This window comes from Moschus berezovskii, chromosome 19 (assembly GCF_049115385.1).
Source record: "Moschus berezovskii isolate FMDL1 chromosome 19, NW_MosBer_1.0, whole genome shotgun sequence".
In the NCBI taxonomy this organism is placed as follows: domain Eukaryota; kingdom Metazoa; phylum Chordata; class Mammalia; order Artiodactyla; family Moschidae; genus Moschus; species Moschus berezovskii.
The window spans coordinates 67,349,275-67,361,808 of NC_142478.1; the positions used below are offsets into that span (position 1 = coordinate 67,349,275).

The following is a 12,534-nucleotide window of genomic DNA, read 5'->3' on the forward strand; positions in this document are numbered from 1 at the left end:
CCTTGCAGTCCAAGGAACTCTCAAGAGTCTTCTCCAGCACCACAGTTCAAAAGCATCAATTCTTCAGCGCTCAGCTTTCTTCATGGTCCAACTCGCACATCCATATGTGACTATTGGAAAAACCATAGCTTTGACTAGGTTGCCCTTTGTCAGCATAGTAATGTCTCTGCTTTTTAATGTGCTGTCTAGGTTGGTCATAGCTTTTCTTCTAAGGAGCACGCATCTTTTAATTTCATGGCTGCAGTCACCATCTGCAGTGATTTTGGAGCCCAAAAATATAAAGTCTCTCACTGTTTCCACTGTTTCCCCATCTATTTGCCATGAAGTGATGGGACCAGATGCCATGATCTTAGTTTTCTGAATGTTGAGTTTTAAGCCCACTTTTTCACTCTCCTCTTTCACTTTCTTCAAGAGGCTGTTTAGTTCTTCTTCATTTTCTGCCATAAGGGTGGTGTCATCTGCATATCTGAGGTTACTAATATTTCTCCTGGTAATCTTGATTCCAGCTTGTGCTTCATCCAGCCCAGCATTTCACATGATGTACCCTGTATATAAGTTAAATAAGCAGGGCGACAATATACAGTCTTGAAGTACTCCTTTCCCAATCTGGAACCAGTCTGTTGTTCCAGTTCTAACTATTGCTCCTTGACCTGCATACAGATTTCTCAGGAGGCAGGTAAGGTGGTCTGGTAGTCCCATCTCTTTAAAAATTTTCCAGTTTATTGTGATCCACACAGTCAAAGGCTTTGGCGTGAAGCAGATGTTTTTCTGGAACTCTCTTACTTTCTTGATGATCCAGTGAATGTTGGCAATTTGATCTCTGGGTCCTCTGCCTTTTCTAAATCCAGCTTGAACTTCTGGAAGTTCACGGTTCACGTACTGTTGAAGCCTGGCTTGGAGAATTTTGAGCATCACTTTGCTAGCGTGTGAGATGAGTGCAATTGTGCTATAGTTTGAACATTCTTTGGCATTGTCTTTCTTTGGGATTGGAATGAAAACTGACCTTTTCCAGTCCTGTGGCCACTGCTGAGTTTTCCAAATTTGTTGGCATATTGAGTGCAGCACTTTCACAGCATTATCTTTTAGTATTTGAAATAGCTCAACTGGAATTCCATCACCTCCACTAGCTTTGTTCGTAGTGATGCTTCCTAAGGCCCACTTGACTGCATTCCAGGATGTCTGGCTCTAAGTGAGTGATCACACCATCTTGGTTATCTGGATCATGAAGATCTTTTTTGTATAGTTGTTCTGTACATTCTTGCCACCTCTTCTTAATATCTTCTGCTTCTGTTAGGACCATTTCTGTCCTTTATTGTGCCCATCTTTGCATGAAATGTTCCCTTGGCATCTCTAATTTTCTTGAAGAGATCTCTAGTCTTTCCCATTCTATTGTTTTCCTCTATTTCTTTGCATTGATCACTAAGGAAGGCTTTCTTATTTCTCCCTGCTATTTGGAACTCTGCGTTCAAATGGGTGTATCTTTCCTTTTCTCCTTTGCTTTTTGCTTCCCTTCTTTTCTCAGCTCTTTGTAAGGCCTCCTCAGACAGCCAGTTTGCCTTTCTGCATTTCTTTTTCTTGGGGTGGGCTTGATCCCTGCCTCTTGTACAGTGTCAGGAACATCTGTCCACAGTTCTTCAGGCACTCTGTCTATCAGATGTAGTCCCTTGAATCTATTTGTCACTTTCAGTGTATAATCGTAAGGGATTTGATTTAGGTCATACCTGAATGGTCTAGTGGTTTTCCCTCCTTTTGCAATTTAAGTCTGAATTTGGCAATAAGGGGTTCATGATCTGAGCCACAGTCAATTCCCGGTCTTGAGTTTGCTGACTGTATAGAGCTTCTCCATCTTCAGCTGCAAAGAATATAATCAACCTGATTTCGGTGTTGACCATCTGGTGATGTCCATGTGTAGAGTCTTCTCTTGTGTTATTGGAAGAAGATGTTTGTTATGACCAGTGCGTTCTCTTGGCAAAACTCTATTAGCCTTTGCCCTGATTCATTTTGTACTCCAAGGCCTAATTTGCCTGTTACTCCAGGTATCTTGACTTCCTACTTTTGCATTCCAGTCCCCTGTAATGAAAAGGACATCTTTTTTGGGTGTTAGTTCTAGAAGGTCTTGTAGGTCTTCATAGAACCGTTCAACTTCAGCTTCTTCAGCATTACTTGTTGGGGCATAGATTTACTGTGATATTGAATGGTTTGCCTTGGAAACGAACAGAGATCATTCTGTCATTTTTGAGATTGCATCCAAGTACTGTATTTTGGACTCTTTGTTGACTATGAGGGCTACTCCATTTCTTCTAAGGGATTCTTGCCCACAGTAGTAGATATAATGGTCATCTGAGTTAAATTCACCCTTTCCAGTCCATTTTAGATCACTGATTCCTCTTGTCATCTCAAGGTAAATTGACCACTTCCAATTTACCTTGATTCATGGGCCTAACATTCCAGGTTCCTATGCAATATTGTTCTTTACAGCATCGGAGTTTACTTCCATCACCAGTCACATCCTGCCTCACAAAAAAATATACAAGACGCAGGCTGGCACCTGGGCAGATGGTTTATTATTTCCAGTAGAGGGCGCTGTGTATCTCAGCAGAAACACTACTTATCTATGAGCTGGAAGCCTGCCTTACCTGGCATCCTACTGAGTGTTTTAGCCACTCTTAAAGACAAATACCCCAGGTAGCTGCCCATCTATTCTACCTTGGGACCTGCCTCAGAAGTTTCTTCAGATTTGTTGTCTACACTCAGCTTGCTCACACATCTGACCTTGACACTGCTCTTTCCCCAAAGACCAAGCAGAAAGAAATGCCAGATGGAGGTCCCAGGTCATTTCTCTCCAAGCGTGTGATCCAAATGGCAAATCTCTAATTGCCAAGTGCCCAAAATGCAATTACTTGCAGAGGGGATTTACTCATGTCTGTATCATTTGCTTCTTGGTGTTGCTAATTTCATTGCTCTTTCTTTGACTCTTTAATGTGATTGCAATAATCCCCCTACTTTGAATGAATCCCAAATTACTCTTTTTCATAATGAACTGCTATAAATAATGGCCAGATGCAGGGCACAATTACAGGAAGAGATGTTCTTGTGGCATAGGCTACAAAAACAAGAAATTGAAAGCAATCTAAGTTCATCGATAGGATTGCAGCTGTTAAAAAATAATCTGGTAGATATAGATTATTATGGAAAGACTTCCAAATTGTCTTCTCAGGAGCAGATCCTGACATAGACACTCAGGAGCAAGGACTTTCCTCTGAGAGACTGCAACACATTCTCCAGATTGTCCTGTTCAAGAGACGAGCAAACTGTCGTTTGTTGAGAGCTGCTCCCAAGAAGTTTAAATTCCTTGGCACTTCTGGTCTACCACACGGGTTGGCAAAGCAAGCTTTAATGACCAGGGAAAACACTCAGGGAAGAGTTACAGGTACTGGCAGTTGCGAGTTGGACTGGCATAGCCGGAAGTGGTAAGAATGGGGCCATTTGTATGAATGGCACACTGGCTATACACTGCATGTGTGGGAAGGAAGGAGAAGGGAAGGGAAGAAAAAAGATATCATGTTTCTTAAATTTATTATTACTATTGTGCTCAGTCGTGTCTGATTTTGTTGCTCCATGGACTGTAGCCCACCAGGCTCCTCTGTCTATGGAATTTTCCAGGCAAGAATACTGGAGGGGGTAATCATTTCCTCCTCCAGGAGGTCTTCCCGACCCAGGGATCAAACTCCTGTCTCTGCCATCTCCTGCATTGTCAGGCAGATTCTTTACCACTAGTGCCCCCATGGAAAGCCCAATTACTACTATTATTATGTAATTAATTCTAGTGTATAGACCTCACAGCGTACATTTCATACCCATGACTCATTTGTTTTGCAGCTGGAAGTTTTTACCTCTTCATGTCCGTCACTTAGTTGTCGCTTTGCCCCTCCCCAACCCCACCCCTGGCAACCACCTGTCCTCTGTGTCTGCAACTCTATTTCTGCTTGCTATGTTTGTTTATTTGTTCTGTTTTTGAGGTTTCACATACAAGTGAAATCACATAGCATTTGTCTTTCTGTCTGACTTCTCTTAGTATAATACTCTCTAGGTTCATCTATGTTGTTGCGAATGACAAGATTTAATTCTTTTTGAATGGTTAATATTCTATTGTGTATATATAAATGTATGTATGTATGTGTATGTATATTTTGTATATATGTGTGTATATATATATATATATTTATATGGACACAGGTTGCTTCTGAACCTTGGCTATTGTAAATAATGCTGCGGTGAACATTGAGGTGCATATATCTTTTTGAATCAGTGTTTACATTTTCTTCAGATGAATACCCAGGAGTGGAATTGCTGGATCATATGATAGTTCTATTTTTAATTTTTGAGGCACCCCCATGATGTTTTCCATAGTGACTGCACCAATTTACATTCCCACTGACACTGCATGGGGGTTCTTTTCTCTCTGCGTCCTCATCAATGCTTGTTATTTGTTGTCTTTTTGATAATGACCATTCTGACAGGTGTGAGGTGATAGCTCATGGTGGTTTTGATTTGCATTTCCCTGATAATTTGTGATATTGAACATCTTTTCATGTGCCTGTTACCATCTGTTATGTCTTCTTTGGAAAAATGTCTGTTCAGTTTTAAATTTATATGTTCATTTACATAGAGAAGGGGCTGGAAGTTTGCAAAGCAAACAGCTATTAGTCATGACTTTGGGGCAGGGGAATGGAAGCAGGGCTAAGGAGGAAGAGGAAGATTCTTCAGATACTTTGTATTCTTGCATATTGCTAGATTATTTACAGTGAGAATGCATTCATGTACCACTTATATGCCTAAGATAAAAAGGTTGCATGCTCTAAGTTCATTATAGCATGTCCAAACAAATCCCTGACATTTTAGGATTAGCTTTGTCCTCAGAATATGCTATAGCACATTTTTTCATGGTTAGTAACTTGACTTTAATTTGGTGGAGAAAAATGTAAACACACTTCTTATTTCAGTATTATTGATTTTAAAAAATAATACAGGAACACCATTTGGAGAATATTAATAAAATTTCAAAGTCATTCATGATAATCACTGTCATCTTTTACAATGCTGGCAATTGGTCTCCATTCTCAAAGCTGAGTTAATGAAATTCCTAATGGTTTGTGTTGAGAGAGGTACTTGTAGGAATATAAATTGGAACAATATTTTTGGGAACCACTTTGGTCATATTTATCAAAAGCTTTAAGATATGCATACCCTTTGACTCAAATTCTACTTTAAGAATCCATCCTAAGGAAAACACATGCGAACAAAGATTTAAGATGAAAGATGCTTGTTGAAGTATTGTTTATAATTGTGAAACCACCTAAATAGGGAAGTGAATGAAGGGGTGTATAATATAGACAGACCTGGATTAAAAATATGGCTCTTCTACTTGCTAATTTACTAGCAATGTGATCCTAGTCAAATAACAACTTATCTGATTGGCTTCCCTGATAGCTCAGTTGGTAAAGAATCCACCTGCAATGCAGTAGACCCCACTTTGATTCTTGGGTCGGGAAGATCCACTGGAAAAGGGATAGGCTACCCACTTCAGTATTCTTGAGCTTCCCTGGTAGCTCAGCTGATAAAGAATCTGCCCACAATGCAGGAGACCTGGGTTTGATCGCTGGATTGGGAAGATCCCCTGGAGGATGCAACAGCTACCCATTCCACTATTCTGGCCTGGAGAATTCCATGGACTATACAGTTGCAAAGAGTCTTCACTCACTCGACGCAGATACAGAGATGAAAATAGGAGCTAAAGATACACACACGCATACATACACAGTGGAAATTATAATTACCTACCCTGTTGATTCTCCATGTTTGTCATTTATTGAGTGAGATAATTCATGTAGATCATTTAGGAAAACATTTGGCACATAGTAGGTCCTCAATAAAAGGTAGCTATTATTAAAGAAAATATGGCCCATGAATATGGTGGAATATATGTGTGTAAGAGGATAAATAGCATGGAAATACTATTAAAATAGCACAGAAATACTAAATACTATTTATATATTTGATGAGAACAGGGCACAGAGATTATTATTTTTTTTTTTTTTGGCCATGTGAAATGCAGGATCTTAGTCCCCTCACCAGGGACTGAACCCATGCCCCCGGCAGTGGAGGCATAGAGTCTTAACCTACTGGACCGCCAAAGAAGTGCTGGGTTCAATATTCTTGAATATGATCTCAGCTAGGGTTTCAAGCAGAGAGATCAAAGAGAGAGAGGACACCAAAACAGGGAGAGACTTACTGAAATACACTGAGAAGTAAGACTAAATGACATTGACTTTTTTCTTTAGCTGAAAAAATCCAGAAAACCGTCGCAATCTTCCCACTCAGCCCTGACATTAATTCCCTTTCTCTCTTTTGCTTTCCCAGGGTTACACTGTATGCTGAGTTCCTTCCCATGAAAGCCAGAGCTAAGTGTATTCTGCTGATCGAGGTAAGGAGGATGGTCTGGGAGTCTGAAGAATACTCAGTCTCTGAGCAGCAGATCCCCTGTGTCTTGAGCCACAGGATGAAGAAAGTGGAGTTTAAGAAAAACACAATATGCAAGGGTTAAAAGAATCAGTTATGTTGATTTCAACATGGTGGTTTTGCAATATGGATAAATTCCTCCAACAACAAGCAAAACCAGTCTACCATCCCTGAAAAAAAAACGAACTAGTGGCAGGCAGGTAGAACGTCCTTCTGGAACTAGAAATGACTTTTATCTGAGAGTTGTATAGTGTAGCCTGAGTGGACCAAACTCTGCCCTTCACCTGTCATCATTCATTAACTCTGTTTGTATCCAGACTCACTCATGTAATATGTGAGATCCCCATTCACGGCCACCTCTGTGGCCAGTAGACTGCCTTAGAACTCTCCTGGACCAGTCAGTCCCTCTCAAGCGCTTCCTCTGCCAGGGTCCTATGACCTGTTTTCCAGCTACGATCTGGAAGCCCTCAGGACAAATTTACAACTGCCTAATGGAGTGGAAATATTATTTATTTGTCCCTGCTGGACACTGAGTCAGAATCCTCCCTAATCACCATGACCACGTGGCAGTATTTTTTTTTCACATAATAGTATTGATCACACTGACCCCACTGCCTGACTGTCCTGACTGTGTCCACCCCTGACCAATCAGGGCTGGTGGTCAGCTGGTCCACAATGGTATGGATGAGCCAGTTTAAATACTGAAATGCATCTGCTGCTGATCCTGAACCCTGAGTGGCCCTCATTGCCTGCTCCTTGTCCTTTCTGAGGACCTTAAGCTGAAGGGTGCAGCCAGTCCATGCCCATCCTGGTAGGATAAACACCCCTGTCTGTCTTTCCTCTCACCTCCTTATGGGGTTCCCCATTGGCTGCACCCAATGTAAAGCCAGAGGACAAGGAGTCTGTGGATGAGATCCATACAAAGAGCAAGGTGGAAAAGCATGGAGTGACTCAGAGAAGCAGACAGAAGATGTTCAGCTCCACAGGGGAGCGGCAGTTCTGATAAAGGAGACCAGGGCACTCTTGGGCAAGGAAGGTGAACGTCAGTAGACAAAAATCAATGTGTCCACTACTCTGTTGACCTCACACAATATCGATCATTTTGATCTCCGTAACCAGAGCTGCCACAGTGCACACTGCAGTGGGTGCCATGCAATATGATACAGTGTGAGTGGCGCCCTCAGGAGCTGGACAGCGTGGAGGCCTGGCCCACCCATGTGGACCACAGGAAAAGGGACGGCCATTCTTACTTTCCTGACCTCAGGGGTCCTCTCGCCCACATGGATAACCTTGTCTACAGTGGCCCTGGAATTGCACCCTCTGTTGGCCAAAGCTGCGCCGTGACTGACGCCCATTCTCCCCTGCCAGGTGTTCTGGGCCATCGGGACAGTGTTCGAGGTCGTCCTGGCAGTGTTCGTGATGCCCAGCCTGGGCTGGCGCTGGCTGCTCATCCTGTCCGCTGTCCCACTCCTCCTCTTTGCAGTCCTGTGCTTTGTAGGTATCCTTTAAGAGGCCTCAGCCTTTGCTTTTGATCTCTTGCCATTCACTGTATTTTGGTGGGGAGGGTGTGGAGGAGGGCACCAAAGCCACGTTTAAGATTATTTCTTTTGATCAGGAGATGAGACAAAGGAACAGGGCCAGGGGTAGGCCCAGTATAGGGTGTCAGGTTTGCTCCAGACTGACTCTTCTGGGATGTCCTTGAGGGACACATCAAGGGGGTGGGAGATCTCTTGCCCCACCCCACCACTGCAGGATCTACACTTAAGGGGAGTGTGTTTGGAATAGCTGGCATTCTTCAGTTGCAAGTGACAAAAACCCAAATCAACCCATATGATAGAATTTTAAATATCTGGCTTCAAGCGTGGCTGGATGCTTCTGTAACAAGCAAAGCCTACATATTCAGTAACTTAACTTGATAGGAGTTTATTTCTCATTCACAGAACAGTCCAGAATGGGTGCTTTCTGTTTGACAAGTGTGATTCTGGGCCCAGGTTCCTTCTAGCTTGTAGCTCTGTTAATGTCTGGGGCTTTGGAATCTTCCGTTGTTGTTTAGTCACCAAGTCATGTCCAACTCTTTGCAACCCATGGACTGTAGCCCGCCAGGCTCCTCCATCCATGGGATTTTCTGGGCAAAAATACTGGAGTGGGTTGCCATTTCCTTCTCTAAGGGCTCTTCCTGACCCAGAGATGGAACCCATGTCTCCTGCAACAGCAGGTGGATTCTTTACTGATGAGCCACCACGGAGGCCCTTGGAATCTTCTACACATAGACTGAAGAAGGGCATAACTTGGCCAGGAATATTCTGCTTACATGCCACTGGAGAAAGCCTGTCACATGGCCTTGCCTAGGTGCAAGAGGTGCTGGGAAATGTAGTTTCTGCCTGGGTAGCCATATCTGAAGACAACTCTCTATACTATGGAAAGGGAAGCATGAATTTTAATCTCTGCTACATTCTCATTTTACTGATGAGGAAACTGAGGCCCAGAGATGTTGATTGACTTGTCAAAAGGCACACAGCAAATAAGCAACAGAAATCACTTGAACCAGATCTTCTGACTCCAAGTCTCATACTGTCTTATTTCACAGATGACTTACTTTGTTTTATGGAGATAGCTTTATCTAGTCATGTGAGGTTGGTACTCTATTAGGCCTAAAGGTATTTCTGATTTCTTTCTATCTCTTAGATTGAGTTTGCAGGATGACGCTAAACATGGGTGAGGTGTAGTTCCTTGAGAAGTAGAGGTGATGGTGATGGTGGTATTGAGAGCGGTGAAACTTTTTCTTTTTTGGCGGCAGTCTTAATTCAGCCATCACCTGGAACTCAGAAGCACCAAATTATAGTCATAACAACAACCACAATGGCAACTGTATCAACCATTCACAGCACTGTGCTGAGCGTTTAGGATAATCCCATCTAATCCTCTCAACAATCCTAACAGGGAGGATCTATTATTATCCCCATTGAGGAAATGGAGGCACAGAGAGGTCAGGTTATTGTTTAAGGTCATAAAGCCATTATAATCAATGACAGTGCCGAGACTTGAAGCCAGGTTTCTGGCCCCAGAGCCTCCAGCCTTAAGGACTTCACACACAGGTGAGAGCATATGGCTGGGACCAAGGGTTCTGTTCCGCCCCAACCGGCCACATCTCGGTCTCCTGTCCCCATAGTGGCTGCCGGAGAGTGCGAGGTATGATGTGCTGTCGGGGAACCAGGAGAAGGCCATCGCCACCTTAAAGAGGATAGCCACGGAAAACGGAGCTCCCATGCCTCTGGGGAAACTCATCATTTCCAGACAGGTCAGTGCCAAGTGGACAGACTGTATGTGTTGCCGCACGAGCTGGGAAGCTTGTGTACGTGAGAGGGTAGGGGTACAGTGGGCAGGACCCGCAAGGGGAATTTGGCAACTTCAATTTGTGTATTTTCATTGCCAAGTCTTAAAACTGCCACCTGGAGCCTTTAGCCAGTGACTAGAGAAATGTCCTATAATGTCCCCTCATGGGTCCTGTAACTCCTGCTTCGATTTTCTCTTTGAGCACCCAGGCAGTCTGATTAGCAGATGTGTTACTCAACAATAAAACCACATTAGGAAGCGCCGTGATAGACTTACGTCCAGGGTATTACACCGGCCTGTGTAGACATGCTTAATGGGTGGTGTGTCGCTCCCCACGGCAACGCCTCAGGGACTCCACTGCAGTACAAACAGATGGGCACCTGCCCCAGGTGCAGGGGGGAAAGGAGCCAGATTTAAAGGCTGCAGTCCCTGCCCTCGTGAATCAACCCTGCAGCTTGTAGAAACATCACAAACACCGTTAAGCAAACAACAGAGCTTATGAGGAAATTAATTTTAAAAATAAAATTATATTTCTGATTGTTTCTATTTTGGGCAAAAAGAACTGAATGGAATTTCACCAGCTCGAGAGGAAGTATTAGGCTGGGTCTGACAGCATGGAAGCCAAGGACATACCCCAGATTTGCTTTGGGAAGCACAGGGGTAGGGCAGGGGGGCCTCCCAAAGAGCCTGGCAGGCAGGAAGCTCGTTTAGTTGCCTTTGGGGATAGACTGCGTTCTCCCCACTCCCTTCTGTGTGAAGATGCTCTGGATGGAGAAAGTATACAGTGATTTCCAATGTGTGTTGCAAAGCGAAAGTGACAAGGCTGGGTGCTCCAGTGGTGGGCTTCTCTTTGGAACGGAGCGGCTGCCGCAGGGGCCTCCCTGTGTTCCAGGGTGCCCAGCAGTGAGTATTTTTCTGGGGGGGGGCGGATATTTCCTTCTGGGGTAGGAAAGTGGCATGGCCACTGCCCACACATCTGCAGGAGAGGAGAGTAAATGGCATTCTTTGTCTTGAAACAGGAAGACCGAGGCAAAATGAGGGACCTTTTCACACCCCATTTTAGATGGACAACCTTGTTGCTGTGGTTTATATGGTAAGAGCTGTTTGTTCATGCTTGGGTCCCCCTCATCTGCACCCTGCTTGGGGTTTTGTTTGAACTTGATGCAATGAAAACTCTTCCATCTTGGGCAACATTTGCAAAACTGAGCATCACTTTCCTGACCTCTGTGTTATTCAAGTATCCCCTGTACTATTGTTTGCTTAGTCTTCTTTTATTTGACTCACTTTTTACTCTGATAATTTGTAGTTGATTTACAATGCTGTGTTAATTTCTGCTGTATAGCAAAGTGACTCAATTATAGAACTGAACTGATTCATGGGGTCGCAAAGAGTCGGACTCGACTGAGCGACTGAACTGAACTGATGTATACATTTTTTTATATTCTTTTCTTATATTCTTTTGATATAGTTATACACATATGTATATATGTATACATTCTTTTTATCTTCTTTTTGTTATGGTTTATCCCAGGACACTGAATGTAATAGCCTGTGCTATACAGTAGGAAAAATAAATGTCTTTTAAAAGGAAACTTTGTATAACTGCTTTAAGGAAAAACTGTAATTGCAGACCATAGACAGAAGTCACTTTTAAAGATAAATATGGTCAGCCCTCCCTAGCCGCAGGCTTCACTCAAGGATTCAGCCAACTATCAGTTCAGTCGCTCAGTCATATCCGACTCTTTATGACTCCATGAACCACAGCACGCCAGGCCTCCCTGTCCACCACCAACTCCCGGAGTCCACCCAAACCTATGTCCATCAAGTCAGTGATGCCATCCAACCATCTCATCCTCTGTTGTCCCCATCTCCTGCCCTCAATCTTGCCCAGCATCAGAGTCTTTTCAAATGAGTCAGCTATTTGCATCAGATGGCCAGAGTATTGGAGTTTCAGCTTCAACATCAGTCCTTCCAATGAACACCCAGGACTGATCTCCTTTAGGATGGACTGGTTGGATCTCCTTACAGCCCAAGGGACTCTCAAGTCTTCTCCAACACCACAGTTCAGCCAACTATAGATGGAAAATAATAGAAAAAAAAAATTCCAGGAAGTTCTAAAAAGCAAAACTTGAAATTGCTGTGCATTTGCAACTATTTACATAGTGGAGAAGGAAATGGCAACCCACTCCAGTGTTCTTGCCTGGGGACTCCCAGGGACGGCAGAGCCTGGTGGCTGCCGACTATGGGGTCGCACAGAGTCGGACACGACTGAAGCGACTTAGCAGCAGCAGCACATAGTGTTTACATTGTAGTTACAATTCTTTGCACGGCACTTACATTGTATTTGGTATTATAAGTAATCCAGAGATGATCTGAAGTATACAGGAGGATATGTGGGATTCCCTGGTGGCTCAGCGGTAAAGAGGCAATGCAGGAGTCAAGGGTTCAATCCCGGGGTCAGGAAGATCCCCTGGAGGAGGAAATGGCAACCCACTCCAGTATTCTTGCCTGAAAAATCCCATGGACAGAGGAGCCTGGTGGCCTATAGTCCATGGGCCTGCAGAGTCGGACACCACTGAGCATGTATGCACACACATGTGTAGGTTACGTGTAAACACTACACCATTTTATATAATGGACTTGAGCATCCAAGGATTCTGGTGTCCGCAGGGGCTCCTGGAA

The 12,534-nt window shown here is 43.7% G+C and overlaps 1 protein-coding gene across 1 annotated transcript in view; it reads left to right on the top strand.

Annotated features, from left to right (window-relative positions):
• The window catches only part of SVOP (SV2 related protein), a 66,723-nt gene that overhangs the window by 40,903 nt on the left and 13,286 nt on the right, over nt 1-12,534 (top strand). Inside the window, exons 7-10 of the mRNA XM_055404689.2 lie at nt 6,421-6,484; nt 7,888-8,013; nt 9,689-9,817; nt 10,872-10,945. Coding sequence (XP_055260664.1) covers nt 6,421-6,484; nt 7,888-8,013; nt 9,689-9,817; nt 10,872-10,945 — 393 coding nt within the window. The remainder of the gene's footprint in view (nt 1-6,420; nt 6,485-7,887; nt 8,014-9,688; nt 9,818-10,871; nt 10,946-12,534) is intronic.